We start from the raw sequence: 20864 nt of genomic DNA, 5'->3' as shown, positions 1-20864 counted from the left end.
TGCCCTCGTGTTACTGTCCAATCATCCTGAGATAGCATGGATCAGAAGATAGATAGAACTCCTGCAACGGAAGAGTTAATATTATCACAGGTAATAGTTGGGATCTTTTCACAGCTCTTTCCTTCAGGCTTCCAGAGGAATGACATCCTCACTTTTGAGTTGAGTGGTTCAGGCTCTCAACAGGCCTGTGTCCCCCTCATCCACAGTGCTCGAGAGGAGCAGGTGGACAATACTGTCTGTGGTAGAAGAACAGGACGGTCACAGGAGTAGCCTCATGAAGGTCTTAACATGAAGGATCATAAAGAACTTCTCCTCCTGTCGCCTTTACACTTTAAATGTGCATATAAATGTGGATTATAATTGATTTCTGTCTGGAATCGAGTTATCAGTGTTGAAAAGCCAGTAACCAGATATGAACCTGGTTCTTCTGTAGACGTGAGACCTGAAGAACAAATCTCCTCACAGATCAGCAAGAGGTCTCAGATTATTAAATTTACATTCACTGGATTTATCAACTAATAAGATCTTAATGTGCAGGAGTTAAATACCCCAAACTGTTAAAGGTAAATTGAACTCTCCCTCCACTACCAAGTCTTATATGTATACAGTGAGAACCCCAAGTTTTAATACAGTGCTTAAGAAAAGTACCTAACAAAATATAATTTGTATAAATAATGTGTGTACATGAAAATCACAGTTGGAGATGTCAACAGAGCTGTGAGCTGCCATACACAGCATGTGTGTGTGTGAGTTGTGCTGTTTTTAATCAAACTTTGTTTAACCAGTTGATAATTATTCTATTACCGCTGCTCCCTCCGCATTGTTTCAGTGGTGACTCCTGTTATGTGCAAACAAAGCAGAAACGCTGTGAAGCAGTAGACAAGCCTCTGGAGCAATGTGACATGGGTCAAGCTTTTACTTTTTCATGTTACACTGAGAAAACCTGTGAAGCAGCCTTTCACCTTTTCTCCAGTTCTCCTCCGTTAGACACAAAGTTATGAAATCCACTGGCTCCTATAAAGTAATGAATCATATTTATTATAAATCTGAACGATCAATAAGAAAAAATGTGTCTTACAAAAGCAAATGATTGTGAATAAAGACACATTCAGGAATAGCTCAGCACATGTGGGCCCAGGTAAAAAGGCAGTCAAACAGCACCATCTGGTGGTGAAAAACAAGTACAGAAAGCCTGCAAAACAATGAACGAAGTGCTGATTTCTTTTTAAGGAACTTGAATTATCTTCAGAGTTTATGTGCAACCCGGAGTTTGTTTTAAAATCAACGCTGTGTTTTAGTACACAAGTCAAATGTAAACAAAGGTGCAAAGATTTGGCATTATTATAAAATGAATGAATCACATTCTGGAATATTTTCAACCACTTGTATCATGAGATGCTACAACGTTGTTACAGTCATCATCGTAATTATTACTATATCTAGACGTCATCTAGCAATAATGCTAGGTCGGTACATTCTCCTCCCCTGCACTCTCATTGGCTGCTGCTGAAGGTGTGTCTGTAGAAAACGTCGGCATTGGCTGCGTAATCCATGGTCAGCGTGGCGCCTAAACTCTGAGCTCCAAGACTGGCGCCGCCGAGAGCCGAGGACTGCTTCAAACTCAGGAGGCTGTATCCACGGAAACGGCCCTTGAAGTGCTCAGACGATGCGAGTTTATCGAGGACCTCTGTGAACCCTGGTCAGAGAGAAACAGGAAGTGAGAGTTCATCACGACAACAGCTTAACTTCACGCCGTAGCAGACAGTCGCATCAGATGGGGTCGATACCGTTAGCTTTTGTAAGATGCACAGATTGGTTTATCTATTTGAAAAACTGTTTGCCACTGAAGCACAATGAATCCTGGGATATGTCGGCCTGAGAAGGATCCACCCGGAGCCTTTGTTTCTTTGGGATGAACGGCCTCTGAAGAATGCAGCCTCTGACGTGAGGCCCCAGCGACACTGACCTGGCTTCAGAAGCTCCGAGCTCTTCCACACCGAACCGACACACAGGATGGGCAGGCCGAGGTCACCCGTCAACAGAGGCTGTCAGGAGACAAAGAGGACGTGAAACTCGTGGAGTCAGTGTTGCTAGTGACAACACACCTCGATGTTGTTGTTGTTGTGTGAGGGCGTTACCGCTTGTGCTGCAGGTAACACAGCTTCCACATGTTTTCCCAGGACTCTCCCAGCCTGAGTGAAAACATACTGACACAGAGCGTCCCCGGCCACCGCACCTTAAACACAAACACCATTTTACTTTATTTCTATTTTCTACTGAGCAGGAAGTGATGGCACCAACTACCTTCAGCCAGCTTCTTGCAGAAACCAGCAAAGTGGGACTTCTGGAAGTTTCTGTAGAGGTGCGGCAGCATGCCCATCAGATCTGACACCTGGGATGAATTTAATTCTAGTTACTACAACACCCTGACCAGTTTAAAGGTTTAGAAGTCAGTTCTTCTTCTCTGACCTGGAAATATTCCTCCATGGCTTTTGTGACATGGGTGATGTCATGAGGAGGAGCGACCAGGCAGTCTTTGGCATCAAACACCGTCTTCACCGCCAAATGAGCGATCCAGAACGCTGAGAGACAGAGAGGTGAATCAAACGTGACATTCTCCAATTTTAAACATTTGTTTGCGTGTCGCTTGGTTACCAGATCCTTCATCACCCATCATGTGACCCCAGCCTCCGCAGCCGATCTGCGAGCCATCAGGATTTACTAACTTGCAGTTGGAGCCGGTCCCTGATATCAGCACTACACCTCCTGCAGAGAGAAAAAGACACGGGAACAACAATGACGTCTAGATGTCACTGAGCTGTAAAGTTAGAGAGGTATAAATGCTATCTCTTATATAGAGCCACACCTGAGGAGGGTAAAGTATCAACCTTTGCATTGTTAAAACATGTTCAGGTCATGAACAGGTTTCTTTCAAGTGAAAATTGTAGAGATTTTCCAGCAAAACTTATTCCTGAATACTTGATAATGTGCATATTTAAATCCTACATGTAAAAACTGTCAAATGTTTTGTTCAATCCCATGTTCTGAAATTTGACATGGTAAAAATAATTCAACTCAAAACCCACATTACAGATAAATATTTAATACAGTGTGAATGTAGCCGACTTTTAAACTGGCTAGTTACCACGATCGCTAGCGGTTGCCATGGCGCCGATGGCATCAGTGGTGATGAAGTAGTGCTGGCTGAGACCGGGGTAGCGTTCCTTCATGAGAGCGATCAGTTTTTCGATGGCGTCCTTCTGCTCCCCTCCACTCAGAGACATGCCCTGACACACACACACACACACACACACACACACACACACACACAGACACACACACTCTTCTTTATAAGGAACTTTCATTCGAGCTCAGTCAAAGTGGACATGCATTAGTGTGAGATCAGTGTGACTGACCAGTGAGCACAGTGGTGTGTTTGGATCCAGTCCGGCCTCCACCTTGGCTCTCTGGACCATGTCATTGATGGTTTCAATACATTTGTCCACCCCCACCAACTGTACATACACACACACACACACACATACACACACACACACACACACACACACACACACACACACACACACACACACAACATCTTTATGACATCAGAATTTGTATTTTAAACAATAAAATTGAAATCAATTAAGTCCCCGTCCCTGTCTCTGCTCACCCAGTGGTTGGTGGACGGTCCCTCTGTCTCTGCCAGGATCCTCCCATCTCCTGACACCAGAACTGCCTTCGAGTGGGTCCCTCCACTGGACACAGAGGACAGAGGACAGGTTTGGTGAGACAAACACTTCACACCATCACGGCCACAACACAAGAAGCCATCAGGGACATGAGATGAAAACTCACAGAGGAGCGAGCAGAGACTCTCTATATAATATAAATATATAATATGTATATATGGAGAATTTGATTTAAATGCATACAGACACAGTAACTTTGAGATCAGCAGCAACATTTAAAGTGGAAGTGGTCACGAGACCGGTTCACTTCCCGCTGCTGCGCTGCAAAGGCGAACAAAACGATAACAGGAAACAGGAAACACTAACTTTCACTGACATCTTGTAGAAATATGAATGTTTGTGAGTATTTCAGTCTTTCTCACCCTTCTACTCCACCGAACACTGACGCCATGTCCCGGTTCCTGTTGGCGTCCTGTCCAACTGTCCAAATATCGCGAGAGGAAGCGGCTGAACCCACACCTGCAGTGCAGATTCCTGACCAGTAGGTGGCAGCAATGTCTGTGTTTTGGTTTTTCCACAGCAGTTCGAGAAATGAATCTTTGAGCCACAGTAAATGTTGCTGTTGTAACTGAGTATTATCAATTATGTACAGTTATATATATCATGTATTATTATTAGTAGTAGCAGTCTTGATATTATTTATACATCAATGATTATGACTATGATCATACTTTATTTACTATACCATAAACCAGCGGATCAAGACGAGTGGGTCAAATCAAAATTTTAAATCAAATACAATTGATCAACTATTTGAAAACACCGTATTTTAGCCAGTAATATTACAACAGCTAATATTACAACAGCTAAATATACTACTAACATTCCAAATAAAACCATGCAAGTACTCACCATTACTCAGCCACCCACTCATATCCTCAGTTATAGCCAGTTACATCACATGAAGTACTGCAATGTGTACACTAAAGTCTCTGGTGGGTTGTGGGCTGAATTTGGAAACAGCTGCTATATACTACATCTATATTTACTAGTTTATATTTGGTACAAAAGTATTATGAACAAATTGGACTCATAACATGAATGATGATATTAGTGTGCATATATTAGATTGTTAATCCTGATGCATCAGTGGAAGGGGTCCCAAACCAAAATGTTTCAAACTTCAACATGAGCTTATTATGTTTTGAAAATAAAATCTTAAGAGTAACAGTAACCAGTAGTTGTAGATGTCCAATAAAATGTACCAGAGAAGTCAAAAATGTCAGTCCCCCAGTGCACATACTTCAAATGTGCAATCTCCTCATGCACAGTACTTAAGAACTTGTACTTTCCTCTTTCCACCACTGTACGTGAGCACAGGACATGTACAGATATTTGTTCTCTACTCAAGGAACCGTGGCCAGCTAAAATCCCATTTAATGTCCTGACTCATGGTCTAAAAATCTGCTGTGACTGTCAAGAACAATACTGACAGAGATGAAACACCATGTGGTTATGGGCCTGAAGCAGGGACAACAACAGTAGGTGACACTGTGAGCCAGCAGGAGGCATCTGCAACACATTAATATGGAGCTGCTTAGAAATAACTATCATTCTCTGGCAACTGACATGTGTCTGTGGTTCATATATGTTAAAGTACTTACTGTTGGTATAGGGAATCATAGCAGCGTTCTATGAGGTTTATAGTCCAGCTGTAAACTCCAACACTTTATTATCATCATATATAATATAATCATCACCTGTGGCTCAGTGCATACAGTTAATGTATTTGTGTTAGAAAGTGAGTGTGAGTGTGTGTGTGGGTGTGTGTGTGTGTGTGTGGGTGTGTGTGGGTGTGTGTGTGTGTGTGCGTGTGTGTGTGTGAGTCAGAGCTGAAGTTACACAAGAGTGAGGAAGAGGAGGAGAGGCTCAGCACGCGCCACTCACTCCTCCTGCAGAGACATGTCAAGTCCCACAGAGTCACTGTAGTAACAGATGTCAGCCTTTCACAATAAAAGTTTAAAATAAGCAACCTCTTTCATTTACAAGCTACAGCTTAAGTTTTTCTTTAATGCATTTTTACAAAACGCTCTTGCGTTCCCTTTGTTTTTTTGAAAAGTGCTTTAATATATTCTGATATAGTCTACATACATTCATACATTATAAACCCTAAAGATATGTGAACATATTCATACATACTTCCCCAAATCTCTCAGGTTACCAACAAACACAAAAAAGAACACAAATAAATAATAATAATATACGTTTTCTAGTTTATATCATAGTTACAAAGTGCAATTAAATAAACACATTTGTTCTTGATCAAGTTACCACAAATAAAGAGTTCTACTTCAGATCAGATAAACCCGGCACATAAATGAGGACACAGCTCAGCTCTTTTCACCCTGTGCGATAATTATCCACATATTTTCTTAAGCTTAAAATAAATCCTTAATGTTGCTATTTGAAATTTTAATGTTGCAGAGTTTATTGTTTTATTGTGAAGGCTGTAAGCGGAAGTCTAAGTGTAACATCTCGAAGGTGATGTTCCGGTGCAGCCCTGCAGGAGGAGAGAGAGAGGGAGGGAGAGAGAGAGGGGGAGAGAGACCCGGTGACAACACTGAAGACCTCACCTCAAACTGTTCTCCGCGGACCACCCGGACCCTGTGAGGAGCCTCTCCACGGCCCACCATGACACCCTGAACCCGCGCTGCCACAGCTGGAGGGAGCGGACGTGACGGAAGAGGGAAGTGAGAATTAAAAACACCAGCCAACGATAAGTTCTGTCCTCCAGCAAGTTCGAGTCAGAGCCGTGGATTCTGGAGGGAGAGCAGCCTCTGGAGTGGGAGTGGGCATGGACACCCACGTTAAGGAGGGACAACTGTATGTACAGCATCAGAAGTTTGGGAAGGTAAGAGTTGGATGGTTGTTCTGCTCATTTGTTAATTAATAGAGTTCATGCCTAATAGAATGTCCCTTATAATGAGTGTCCTGAGGATGCTGGATAACACTGAGATGATTGAGACAGAGAACAGCAGTAAATATGAGGATGTCCATTTCAGGAAGCTACAAACAAGATGAAATACATTTGAATGAATGTCAGGGTAGGAAGATAATCAGTGTGATAAATCCTCATGTGCAGAGAGAGACGCTACAAACCCTTTAAAGTTTCTCTTGTGTTATCAGTGTTTAGAAGTCACACAAATATGCTGATCCCAGTTGTAACCCTGTACAGAACCTATGTGGCGTTGACCGAGCACACACTGGTGCGATTAGAGCCCAGTCACTGTGCAGAGAGAGGAAGTCACTGAAGTGTCACTGATCTGATCTGGACTTGTTTTGATGTGGTGGTTTGGAGAGAAGCTGCTGTGCATCTGTATTTTAGAGAGAGAGTGTGTGTGTGTGTCTGGTAAAACCCTGGTGCACGAGTAAATGTCACTAATCGAAGTGAACTAAAGCAAGTGGCGAGGAAAGTAGGTGCGATGGTTGTTGCTTTTGTGTTTTTAATGTATTTTCTTCAAATTTAAGACATCAAGACCTGTGGAGATGGAAAGTTGAGTTGAGTTGGAGGACGTGTGTTTCCACTTCATCTGCAAAAGCACCTTTTTGTCCTCCCTGACTCGGTTTCATTTAGTATAGATCACATGCTTGGACTGGATACTGCGAAAAGGACAGTGATAACACTTGTGTGTGTGGGTGCGTCTGAGTGTGTGTTGCAGTTCATGGCCTCACTGCAACCTTGCCTTTGGTGTCAGAGCACCAGCGCCAGATAAGAACTCGCTTACTCTTTCAGATTGGTAAAGAGGGCCTTTGTCTATCCGGCTCTCTCCTCTTGGTCATATGACGCGCACCAACAAAACACTCTGGCCCTGTTTCCTGTCCTGAAATCACGGCTCCACAATACATGTTCAAGCCCCTGCACAAAAACACAGCTTCAGTAAAGTGGAACAGACAATGGACAAACTAAACTTCATCATTTCAAGGAAATAATTTGCACAAATATAAAAAAACGCATGAGAGGAGAAGTGAATAGAACAGGAAGCTTGAGCGTTGCTGGCTGATCTGTCAGTGTTGAAACTGCTGCAATGGTGAATTATGCAACCGTTAGTGCTGCTAGTGGACGTACACGCTTGCGTATATAGGCTCGGTCCTGCGTGCACGCTCGGAAAATGTGACTCAAGAGTGGAGGATTCTCTTTCTGACTGCTCTCTCATGACATGTCAAGTAATGGCCTTCATTACGGAAATCTGTTTCATATATTGGTTTTTTTGGATCTACAGTGCATAAAACAAGTTACTGAACTACTTCTATTCATTAAGAGCATTCGGCTGAAGTTTAAAAAAGCAAAACCCAACTGATGTATCGATTGTTTATGTTGCAGATGTGAAATCTCTTAGTTTACAGAATAAACACTGCAAGAAAAAAAGTGCGTTTCTGTTTATATATTACTTAAACATTTATTCAATCAAGTTATGGTTCTAATCGGCCGATACTTCTCCATCAGAAATGTATGTTCAGGCAACTCATGTTCAAATGAGTTCAACAGTAGAACAGGTCAGTCACCTAATCACTCCCCCAGATATGATTCCATAGATACGATGGGAGTGATCGGCTAATACTTGTCACCCCCCCATGGGAGCCTATAGGTGGATGTTGGGGTGGTGGAGGGGCTGAAGCAAAGGGAGTGAATGGAAATCTCCCCTGCTTATATCCACCACTTAATAGGGCGAGTGTGTATCATAGATGATTGTGGAGAATGAGGTATTGCACATGATGTACGTCACATGATGTACGTCACATGATTGGAGCAGCGCAGCTCAAGTTGGCTGCCTGATCTGGCTCTAAGCGTCGCTCCATTCTTGCCAAAATCCATATTGATAGTGCTCTAATGAGAAGTGTGTTGTTTTAAATAATCTATTAAAGAAGTCCATAATGTTCATGTTCTGCGTCTCATATCTTTGTTTTATTTGGTTAAGTAATGATGTGAAAGATGATATTTTTGGGCACGTTTCTAAAACATTAATGGATTATTGGAAAAAGAATTGGTGTGATTGTTTTTTGGGTCATTTATGCCTCAGTTTGGTGATAACTTGCAGAGCGCTGACAGGAAATGAGGAGAGAGGAGAGACATCTTTGACCTTCAAGCCAATAACAGCTACCAACTAGTTGCAGCCTTAGTATCTGCACTTGTTAATTTCACTTGGTGCACGAATATTTTCAGTTTAAATAGTCAATATTTGTTATTCTTCAAACGGAATTAGATTAAAACACTAGATTAAACTCGATGCTGCGGAGGCCGAGATTTCCTGTGTGGTCAAGGCACTGGATCCTACATCGCCCACAATGCAACTCTGCACCCTTTCAAATCAAACCATCCCTCCTTCCTGAATGTCCACTTCTACCAAACTGTATCAGAGACCTTCTGATAGATAACCCTGATAATGTCACCTGGGTTGTTGTTTCACCGCCAGAGCCGTGTACAATTCCTGTTGATGAGTTAACTCAACTTCCCTTTCAAAATAGTTGAACTGAAACATGGAGATGTGAAAAATGAGAAGCACGGTTATCTCATTGTCTCAGACTCCTCTCACATACAGGAACACATTTGCTGCCTCTTCTGAACTGTGACACACATGTAGCATGACAAAGATTTTCATGATAATATGTACAGATTATATGCTTTTGGCCTCATGCTGATGTCGGCTCGGCTGCCGTGCGGTTATGGTTCTGCAGCAGCACTAAAGACAACATCAGCTCGGCGCTCGCCGCCACTTGAAAAGACTGGGTGTGTCAGGATAAAGTATTTAACACACCCTGAGGCGGCTACATTTAAACATCAGTGTTTCATGTCTGGAGTAATAATGCCCTAATGGATTTATGGGGCTGGGTGTCATCAGACACTAAATCATACTTTTTAAAGAAAAGTAACACCACCTCATTTGTAGTAAGAAGTAACCTGACGTAGGAAAGTGTGTAATCGTCCGTATACACTCTGCACCAGATGTATTTTGAGGATGAGTGGTGTGGTTTTGTAATTTGGTGATGAAGGAATGATTAAGCTTCTTCAGAAACAAGAATCACACAGTTCTTACTCACTCTTTTACCACTGTAGTTTTCTGTCCACAGCCTCATTTCCTTTGCTTTTTCCTCATATGATTCCATATGAGTCCAGAGAACAACTGTAGAGGCAAAAGGCAGATTTTCTGCTGTTGTATGAAAAACGGATAATGAATGAATTTATATTTTCACGAGACAATCTTTTTAATCTCACTGCAGGGTTTGTTCTTCTTCTCCTTCAATAGTTTTGATATTGCTTCGATCTTATTCAGTTTCCCACACTGCTTATCAAACCTGATTTCCACTTCAAAACCCACATTTCAGCATGAATGAAACAATGATATTGTACAAATATTGTTTATATTAATATTTAATATTAACAAATATAGTTTTTCCATGAGAAACACTGCAGTATTGCACCACGCTGTTAGAACTGCTTCATCACACACTTCCTCCATTACAGACAGTTTATTTCAGACAGTGGTGACTCTTCATCTGTCATGTTTAGCCACAACTTTGAGTGCTACCTCTGTTTGGACATAAACTGAACAGTCTGTGTTGATCGTTCTGTCTAGATGTGAAACTACAGATAAAGAAGAAAATACCTTCTTTATGCAGATTTTTAATGCTTCGCCGCAGTTTACAGTCAATATATTTAACAGAAGGACAATAAGTTCGCTTTTTCTGTTATTTGCCTAAACAAGCTCCTTTACACTTCTAAGTTTGATAATGGATTCATTATTTAATTCATTTTAATACAAGAATCCCCCAGACTGTCTAGTTTCTGCTTCTGATATGTTAATATTTGCTAAAGGGGAAATCAATCAAAATCCAATCATCAATAATAATCAATCATTATTTGCAGCTCTACCAGTGGTGGAGACAAAACGTTAATGCTTACTGTCAGTTACAGCTCCACCTCGTCATCAGTACAAGAAAAGAATCACTGCTAATATTTACATTTATACAAGAGGTCGGGATGTTCCCGCTTCCCTTGCTCCTCTTGTCTCTCCGCCGCGAGCGCAATGCATGATGGAACATATTTTGCTCGGTTAGTGACCATCAATAGTAGCCTAATTTTTGACGATGCATTATGGGAGACAATACGTGCTCCTCTATCTGTGAACTGCTCAGTGATTGGTCAAAGTCTCAGAGCCTAGCTTGCGCTCAGATCACCTGATTTACTGAATTGTGGCTCAATAATGCCGGAAATGTGTGACCTTTAATCATTTTATTCTGAAATACATGACATAGTAACAGTTTCTCAAAATAACACAGTGGTTTGAACATGCAAAATGTGATGTAAACTCATAAACAAATGAACACGCAGAGCGGCCACTGAAGACACAACAGAATCAGTCTCCTCGTTGTTGTAGGAGGAAACTAAAACACAATTTCACAAGATGTCTGTCCAAACTGCTCAGTGACTTACTTGTGTGGGGTTTTTTTTTTTTTGAGAACTTTATTTATATATATTTTCCAGGTTACAGAACAGTGAACATATGACAACAAATCAACCCTACCCACCCACCCCTCACAAGGCCAAAGAAAAACATCAGATACATAAATAATAATATGAGAATAAAGTACATGTGAATACACACTCACATATACAGAATCACTTATACCATGAAAGAGAGAATTGTGTGGGTTTTTTATGTCGCTACAAACTGACAGAAGGTTTCACACGTCTGCTGAAAGAATTATGCAAGATGGACTCAAAGTCACACCACTCCACAGCCATCTTGTTGACACCCACAGGCAGTTAGTTCACGTTTAACAAAGCAAGGCTCCTATCTACATGAAAGAAGAGAGGAGCAACGGAAAATCAGTCGGAGAAAGTCGTCAGTCGTCGTTGTAGCTTTCGCTGTCCTTAATAATTTCTATTTCAATACGGGAGTGTGTCACCGTGACCCTGAAGCCAGTGTGTGGTTTTTGGGCAGTGAAAGGGTGAAACACAAGCACACACACACACACTTGTATCAGATCTAATTCTGTTGTGTTCTGGTGAACAGGCAGGACATCAGTGAGGAAGTCTCCCTCCCTCCGTCTGTCATCTCTCTTTTGCATAATTTCCACTCGGTGTATTTGGGGATGATAACGGCCTGTTGCCTTATATGGAACAGCAGTTTCACATGCAGGAAATGTGTGCTGCAACAGATGGTGTAGAACGGACCAAGGGAATATTGAAAACAATACAAACAGATGCACACACACACACAAACAGTGAGAAACACCTGGGTGCAGAAAAAGGAAGTGAAGCGAATCCTGGAGAAAATGAAAATCCCACACGTTTCCTGTCCTTTCTGGCAGTCGTTGTGCTCGATGGTTAGAAACTGATGAAGCTGGTTTTCACATGTCTGTGTGTGTAGAACGTGTGATGCAGGTTTACAGCCATAGATTGAGGGTTAAGTATTGGTCTGTGGCTGGAACATCATGCTAATGCTAAAACCACACCTAAAACTGACTCACACGACTCTTGTTTCCATGCTGTGAGTATTTGAATGTCATGTTTGTACTTCTGTTCCACAACACCTTTTTTAAAGAGCAATAGTGACTTACAGGAACAACCGAGTCTTGATGTTTAAGCCGAAAACTTTGTAATTAATAAATGTATAAAAGACATACAACCAAATACATAACACTTAAATTAAAATAATTATTTAACGTGAAATGTAAACATGAATGCAGTTCTTCTCTGATATTTCTGTGAAAGGTTGATATTTCATTGGCTAATCAATAAATCAGTTGGTTTTAACAGTCAACAAATACATATCATCAATATCAGCTCCAGTTAGTTGCTGTTACACTGGGTACACACAGATCTGAGAGCTGCTTGTAGGTCATGTTCATTTTCAGATGCATCGCTTGATGTTCAAACGTAAGCTCACTGAGCAGGGATCATTTCAGGACCTGTAGTCGGAGTGTTTCTTCCTCTTCGGATGGATTTTCCCTGCTGGCTGAATGATTTTCAAAATGCTGACCTTCCTGTCACAAGCTCAGCTCATTGAATGCAGGAGGGGAAACACACACACACACACACACACACACACACACACATGCGCATGTCCAGAGGGTACGAGGGATGATGGGGACTTCCCAAATAAGTTCATTTTTGTTGTCTAGTGCAGTTTCTCCATATGTGAACTACTTTCTCTAGTGATCGCACATTATCTCACATATATTGTGCCACCGTGTCTGTTGTTACGCTGAACATCCGGAGTCTAAAACCCATTTGCTGTGTGTCTTACTGCTCAGTTTTGTGTCATGTTGTTTGGTTGTGTCCCTGTTTGTTGTCCTCAAGGAGAAATGTGCCCCCCCCCCCGTCATCCTGTAATGTTTTTATGTGTTAGGGACCATGGGTTATGGTTTGCATCAGGTTATTCTTTAGATGGAAGTGGTTTGAAACATATGTTTGTTATTTATTTAAATTAAGGAAATGTGTCATACTAGTAGTTATAGTTTCATATTTATAGAAGCAGGTGCTTTTTAAAAAAACTCCCGGTGGTTTTTCATTCACACAATCTCGAGCAGCACATATATCTAAGTTTCAAGTTTGTATTTGTGGTATGTAAGCTAACACAGGGTCAATAGTACAATTACCATTAAGTCAATTTGAATCATCTAGAATTCAATAAATAAAATAAAAAGTATCAAATACAACACCATATACATTAGCGATGTGTATACTGTAGTATATGGATATATTTTGTAAAGAGTGTTGGACATAAATTGAGTCAGAAGCCTGATGGCCTGGTGGTTACTTCAAAATAAAAGCTTGAAATGTGCTCAACATCCCAAACTAACGATCTAACAGCATGAGGTGTATCTTGTGTGGTTATTTCTGCTCTTGGGTACAGATTGTGACTAGCTTTTGTTGTCTAGACTAAACATTGGATCAAATAGTAAAAATCAGACCACGACCTTCTTTGATTGTTTGGGGGGTGAAATGATTCTTTTCTCTCTGGCAAGTGATGACTAATGCCCTTAACTGTGATTCGCTGCTGGTGTGTGGAATAGATCTGAGTCAAACTCCGGTGGATTTATCACCACATGCCTCCTACATGAAGCCCCAGTCAGCAGACTCAGAAACACTTGACTCAATTCTTCTGTGGACGTTGACATTTTCTTTTCTTTTCTCTGTTCATCCATCTTTAATAAATTGCGGCCAACTCTGCATTTTCCTTTTCGTTCATTGCTGCCTGAACAAACCACATGTTAGATATGTTTCCTTTCTCAGACAGATAGAAAGGAAGAATCACACAATTTCAGTTTCAAAACCTCCTCGTTTTCCTGTCATCCTCTTCTTGATTTGTCTACTTTCAGTTTTAGTTTAAAAGAGACGCTATGATGCTTTCTCTGTTTTTCTCTGTTGGGTTTTGTGTATGTAAAAACTCTGCAAAGCCCAAAGTGGTAAAGGGAGCTGTAATGAAATGAGGAGTCTCAGCAATGGACAGTTTGAGGATGTATTTTCAGAACGTCAGAGCCTGTAAATCTATCAAATAATATCTCTTTTGAATCTATTCATATACAAAATGCTGGTTTACAAATGACTCGATGGAGCAAAGGTATGAGATGCTTTTTGTTGTATTACACATGACAGAAGTTACTTCATGAGAAATAAACATTTTTGAAAAATTCAAATGAAGAAAAAAAAGATTCATTTTAAATATAAAAAAATATCTAGAGTAATTAAAGACGATTTAACAAACAGGAAGTTCAAGTTAAAGAAAATCAGTATGGTAAACTAAGTCCAATTTTGTTTTATGTACATTTCTGGATCATGACCCAAAACAAACAACATGTGAAATAGAAAATAAGGCTCTAAAACCAAAACGTTGCCTTCAGGCTTTCTACAGGTATAAGGTCAAGTATAGAATAAAAAAGTTGGCTAATAGTCTCTGAGTTCATCACTATGATGAACTTACACAAATAGTTTTGATATGAAAAGAATAATATCAACTTTCTCTCTTTTTCTCCTTAGAAATGGAAGAAGAACTGGTTGGTCCTATACCCCGCCAGCCAAAATGGCATCGCCCGCCTCGAATTCTACGACTCGGCCTCGGGCGGCGGGGGCGGGGCCAGCGGGGGCTCGGGAAGCGGGTCCAATGAGAAAACCAGGAAGCTGGACAAGAAGATCATCCGCTTGTCCGAGTGCATCTCCATCCTGCCGGCGCTGACGGAGAGCTGCCCCAAAGACAACATGGCTGCTTTCTGCGTGGAAACCAACGACAAGACGCACGTGTTCGCCGCAGAGAAGAACGCCGCCAACGACTGGATGAATACCATGTGTGACATTGCATTTCAGGTATGTCTTCTCTTTTCCCCCTCCTTTAGCTTCAGGCATGTGGATGTGTGTGTCATACAAGGCAGGTTGACTGATGCCATTGTGTGTTTGCTTTAAACAGTGTTTGCAGTCAGTGACACTGCGCACAGACATGGGCCGATGCGTGTCTTTAACATGAGTTTGTGCTCTCATTGTCTCATTTTGTGAATTCAAACAAAGAAATATTCTGAATTTGTTAGGAAAGAACTGCTGCTTTAAATTTTTTTTATTTTTTTAAACAATGTCTGCGTCAGTCTGCCAAATGTTCCCACAATGCCCCGGAGGGTCCTCGCAGGCCACAACTATTGTGTGAGCTAACACGCACATACACATGAACATAACATATCTGCAGAAAGGAAACCAGAGGGAGTTTCCTGGAGGAAGACTTCAGCCGCTTCACTCACTGTTGCACACACTAACACTAACTCTTCATTCTCTCTCCCTTTCATTATATCGCTCTTTCTCTGTCCTGTTTCGTGTTCATACTGAAAGCTCCCCGCTTCTTTATCTCTATAATCTGAAGAGCAAACTTCTGCATGTAAGTTGAAGAATAAAGGGTTCAGACGAGTGGTGGTGCAGCAGACAGAGGCAGGATGTAGGTATTTATTCTGCTGTAGAGATCACGCGTTTTTGTTTTCAGCACATCAGCTCTCAACACCAAAAGCTCTCTTGACATCTAAGTCAGTGACCTCTTCGTGTATAGCACAACTTTTTCATCCTCAGAAGTTTGTATTATTTTTTTTTCTGTTTTGCATCAGTTGCATGTGAGAAACATCCTCAACGCAACCTCTTGCTTGCGGTGAATCCTTCGGAGAATCTCCTGCTGTTTTCTCAAGTGAGCTCATTCGGGACATTATCCAGAGTTTTGAACTAAAGGGCCAGCAGGAGAAACTCCCCTTACTCGGACATCATGTCCAGAGATTTTCCGGAGTTTAGTGCATTTCTGATAGCAGCTTCTGTGTGTCTTTGTCCACAGGGAGGCAGCGGAAGCAGCGGCAGTACGGTCGCAGACTCTAATGGAGGACCCCAGGACATGCAGATGTCTGAAAACCTCATCTACTACACCAGAGATCAAGGTGAGGATAAGACAGACTAACATTATTTCAAGATTTCAAGAAAACGTTGCATTATAGAAGAAAAAAGAATTTAATCAACATATGAGTTAAGCATATCCCTCATCCTCTCCTCGCAGTGAACGAGTTCTGGGTGAGCGTTCAGCGCACCGAGGCGTCGGAGCGCAGCGGGCTGGCGGGGAGCTACTGGCTGAAAGCCGAAAGCGACGTCTTGATCTTGAAGGAGCCGATGACCAAGAGGAACGTCCTGGTATGGCCCTACAAGCTGCTGAGGAGATACGGGAGAGACCGGGTGGGTACTGTTGAGAAATGATTTTTGACAACAGCTGACAAGCAGGATGAGGAAGCTTGTTATATGTAGATATGTATTCAGTCACATGAACTGGGACACACATTCAACTCTGTTAACTTGCCGTAATTTGTCCCTCACTCCACAGGTAATGTTTTCATTCGAGGCTGGTCGGCGCTGCGACTCGGGCCCCGGCAACTTCACCTTCGAAACCAAGCAAGGCAACGAGATCTTCATGCTGGTGAACCAGGCCATCCAGTCCCAAAAGGCTCAGGCGGAGGAGCGCCACCTCAGCGGCCCCTTCAACTCCGACCCAGACTGCCCCTTGTCGCTGCAGCACATACGCAATGCTGCCACCGTGACGGGGAGCGGCGACAGCAGCAGCTGCAGCAGTCGAGAGGCGGACGGCGATTCAGGCGGCAGCAAGCCGGGGTCTGCTGACGGCGTGCTGGGGAAGAGAGAGGTGGGAGACGGAGGGGGAAGTGGAGCAGGAAGTGGAGCAGGAAGAGGGCAGGGAGGTGGAGCAGCAGCAGGAGCAGCAGCAGGACATAAAGGCAGGAGTTTACCAGAACCACCAGCCATGTTGGGGGGTTTGGGAGGGGGAGGGGCTTGGCACTCGGCAGGAAAAGGTCTTTCCTCAGCTGAACACACAGGACTTTATTCTGAGCCAGCTGACTCGGTCCGTCTGCCTCTGTATGGTGCTGACTGCCTATACTCAGACCCGGTGGACAGCATCAAGGGGCAGAACCAAGCTAGCAACTCATCCACCCCTCCAGTGCCCACCCCACGACTCCGACCTGTGGGAGATGAGGCCTCGGCAGGTGGTGGCATCCAAGGGGATCATCACCACAGGAAGCCACCTGACCTGTATTCACATGTGTACGACCAGATCAGCCTGGAGTTACTTCAGAAAACAAGTGGTCTGAGTCTGAACGGGGTGGCAGGGGGAGGAAGGGGGGCGGGAAGAGGGTTGAACAGTAACAGGCGACCCCCTGGAGGCCAAGCAGAGGGCGCTGCGTCACCTCCTGCTGTTCCCTTGGAGCACATATACGATGAACCTGAGGGCTGCGCCAAAGGATGCGTGAGCGCACCCACGAGTTTAGAGATAACTATTTACAGTGAGGCCCGTTTGGAGCCTCACAGCCAGAAAAGACAGGAAGCGGTTGTGGCCCCGTCAGGACTGGAGGGGCATTACAGCACCCCGTCCCTCGGACACTCCCCGCCGCAGCTCAGCCCGAGCCGTGTCACAGCGCATCCTCCGGCAGCTGTGAGGGGGCGAAAACCGGTCACTGCTCCCAAACCAGGAAGGGACATATTCAGTCGGAAGGAGCCAGTTCCACTGCCCCCTGGGAAACATTGCGGTAATATGAACAACAACAACAGTTTGGGAAGAAGAGGAAAAGGGAATGAGCTGTACAGTGAGGTGTCCAAACAGAAGCCTGTGAGCTCCTGGTGTAGCCAGCACCAGCAGGTGCCAGTGAGACCACCTGATGTTATCTATGACAACTTGGGAGATATTTAACATCTTTATTCTAGAAGTGGACTGAACATTTTTATCCTTTTAAAAAAGAGATGAAGAATAAAATGAGAACTAAGCACATTTTCTCATTTCTTCCGTCTTTGGACTGGATTAATTATTTGAGACAATCGATCCCTTTGCTGTGGATTAGCTCACAACTATGAGAAAACCACATCATGATGGTATTTTATGCAACCGTCGTCGGGCCACCCTCTGTGTGTGTGTGTGTGTGTGTTTAAGAAAGAGGGAGAGTGAGTGTTTGTATGGCGAAACCCATAATTGGTGTACGAAGCCACAGTGTAGTCGGAGAAACAGAAACCTTATGGATTTGCCAAAAAGAGCTCGGCCTACAGGCTTCACTGCAACAAGCTGAGAGAGCGGCTTGGTATGAAGTGACTGGGAAACTGTTGCTTTACTGTTTCTCCGCAGTTTGGGACAATGTGACGACAACGAGCTGTTCTTTGGAGCTTTTTTTTTTTTTTTGCGTGCCTTGGACTTGGAACTTTTTTGTTCTCTGGACTGATGACTTATCTCAAATCCCACCAAAATAAAGAGAGATATAGAACATTTTCAGCCCAGAACACTAATATGTGAGGTGGTTGCACCTTCAGATCCACATGTTGGAAAAACTTCTCTGTTCCTGTTTTGGAGGAAGCATGAAAGTGGGATTTTAGGACCCTATGTTGACGTACAAGGTTCATAAAGGAGCTTTAGATTTAAAGTGGCCACTTCCTGCACAAGATAATATAATTTTATGTTTCTATGTACAGAGTAAACTAACCAACCCCCTGTAATGTGTCAGTACAGCTGTGCTGTCTGTGAATATAACTAAAAATAAAAATTTCTCTGACAACATAAAGCAACAGACTCCCCTAAATGCAGCATCACTGCTTCCCCTGTGTGTTTTATCTCATCGTGAGCCAATTAGACACAGTTATCTTGTGTTTGAAAAGACTTTTCTGTTCTGGAGCGAGCGGGACAGTGAAACAGTCTGACCTCATCCTTCACTTCCCTCCCTCAGCCACGCTCTGTTTTTGTTGTTACAGGCGGTTTCCAACCACTTAATCGCACCGTTAAAGTTGAGCCTCGAAAAACGAAACAAAGACATCCTTTCTTACTTTTCCTGTCTTTCTTGCTTCCTTTCTTTTCCTCCCTGCGTTAATTCTGTTGTCGGGTTGCCGTGGTGACAGTTAATGGCGGCCTGTTCGTGTCGGACACGCCGTGCATTTCAACTGCAGCGAAAATGGGAAGAGGGAGGGAAAAAATGCAGCGGAGAAAAGGGGTAACATGTTGGTGATTATCCTGAGCTGAGGATGAGGACGGGGAAAAGAAAGGGATGTAAATGAGCAGAGAGCAGATGAAAAAGAGGCTGACGTGATGAATGCTGGCTGCATGAACCTGTCTGCGTCTGGTTGGCTTACAAACCAGTACAAACTGTTCCCTTCACTGCCGCCGCCGCCGCCGCCACTGCTCTTCATCCTTACTTGTCCCTCTCTTTTATCCCCCCCACCTGCTGCTGGAGAACTTTCTGGACAGGAAACGTCTCTAAAAAACTAAGTGACTTGCAGAGAAGAGGGAAGAAAAACAGAACTTCTGCCTTTCTCATTAAACTCAGGGTGAACTTATTGAAAAGGCTCGATGGGGGAAAGAGCGCACACACACACACACTCACACGCACACACACACACACGCATGGTGGTGCTGTTTTTATGCTTCTTTATATAACTCATCAGTTCCTTGTTAACATGTCCAAAACAAGCTACCTACTCAGTCTGGTGTGTGTGTGTGTGTGTGTGTGTGTGCGCTGAAGACTTGGACCACATTCTGGTTGACACTTTTCAATTCGGGCCAAATCACAACACACTTTATCTCAAAGCAGACTTTATAATATTCTAAAAAAAACCGACAGTTCCCACAATGAGCAAACACTTGGCGAGTGTGAGGAGAAAAAAAAAAAACCTTCCCTTTACCGGGGGAGAAACCTTGAGCAGAAGCAGGACTCGGTGTGAGGACTGTGAGGGGAGGAATGGACAGAGAGGAGAGTGAGACCAGGAACAGTTGTGTAACCATAACACTTCAGCTCAGACTGGTTGTTAGGATGAAAAAAATAATAATAGTGATACTTTTAGATGTAATGATGTTATTAATGATAGTAGCAGCACAAACCTAATGACACTTCAGACACTGCTCTTAAGTGTGTTCACTGGAATAACGATCATTTCGATGTTTTTTCTCGTATGCGTTTATCATCAGGATTTAACATTAAACTTTGGTGCGAGTCCAGCAAAGTCTTTTTACTTTCTTAATGGGCACGGTCACATATATGCAAATGCAAAGCAAACATCCGGGGTCAAAGGTCAACGAAGTTGGACTGCCACACTGCGATATGCTTTGCCGCTCAGATGAAGTGAACGGGACGGCCCTTTTTCAACATCTAGTGAATTTAAATGTGGTTTCAAAAGGGGACCATTCTAGTTTGATATTGTGAATAATGATAAGAAGTTTGTGCTAAACTGAAGTAGATTTACTCAAAGCTGTAGCACTAGTTTTAAAAAAAAACTGTTTCTACTATTTCTAGGCTTCAGATGCCCTGACTTCCTGTTGTTGCGTGGCAGCCTCACATTAACGACAAGCCTCTGCACAAAGCTCCAGCTAAAAAACTAACTTGTGGTTGTGGCGTCGTATTTAACGGACACATGTGAGCGTGGTATCTTCACCTTTTACTCAGGGAGACAGTGGAAAGACCTTCTGTAAAGAGTTTCTTCTGTGTAGCTTCGATGAGTCTGAACACAAATACTGACAGAAAGTATCCGGGCTTCTCTGGAGACTGTGAACTCATCATGATTTAGATGCTTTAAGACAATTCTTAATTTGAAATATCACTTGAATCAAATTTAAATAGAACTTC

General features: G+C 42.9%; 2 protein-coding genes across 4 annotated transcripts; one reads left to right on the top strand and one right to left on the bottom strand.

The window, feature by feature from the left end:
• Window positions 1–1017: 1017 nt before the first annotated feature.
• On the bottom strand, window positions 1018–6264 carry nagk (N-acetylglucosamine kinase). Of its 3 annotated transcripts, none has more exons than XM_069518755.1 (11): window positions 5357–5602; window positions 4115–5285; window positions 3674–3758; window positions 3417–3515; window positions 3146–3287; window positions 2656–2766; window positions 2470–2582; window positions 2305–2392; window positions 2139–2236; window positions 1967–2045; window positions 1018–1696 (listed from the first exon to the last, which is right to left on the bottom strand). In XM_069518755.1, exons 2-11 carry the CDS (start codon window positions 4141–4143, stop codon window positions 1494–1496), a joined length of 1047 nt encoding a protein of 348 aa, XP_069374856.1. In that variant the 5' UTR covers window positions 4144–5285; window positions 5357–5602; the 3' UTR covers window positions 1018–1493. The 3 variants fall into 3 exon arrangements, with proteins under 3 accessions (XP_069374856.1, XP_069374855.1, XP_019951015.2); XM_069518754.1 differs by having other exon boundaries at window positions 4115–5264; XM_020095456.2 differs by having other exon boundaries at window positions 4115–6264.
• Window positions 6265–6469: 205 nt separating this feature from the next.
• dok1b (docking protein 1b) lies at window positions 6470–18815 on the top strand. The gene is made up of 5 exons (XM_020095380.2): window positions 6470–6603; window positions 14734–15057; window positions 16052–16151; window positions 16268–16440; window positions 16586–18815. Exons 1-5 carry the CDS (start codon window positions 6547–6549, stop codon window positions 17957–17959), a joined length of 2028 nt encoding a protein of 675 aa, XP_019950939.2. The 5' UTR covers window positions 6470–6546; the 3' UTR covers window positions 17960–18815.
• Window positions 18816–20864: the final 2049 nt, after the last annotated feature.

This window comes from Paralichthys olivaceus, chromosome 22, assembly GCF_024713975.1.
Source record: "Paralichthys olivaceus isolate ysfri-2021 chromosome 22, ASM2471397v2, whole genome shotgun sequence".
Taxonomy (NCBI): domain Eukaryota; kingdom Metazoa; phylum Chordata; class Actinopteri; order Pleuronectiformes; family Paralichthyidae; genus Paralichthys; species Paralichthys olivaceus.
This window is presented reverse-complemented; position numbering and strand designations above follow the sequence as displayed.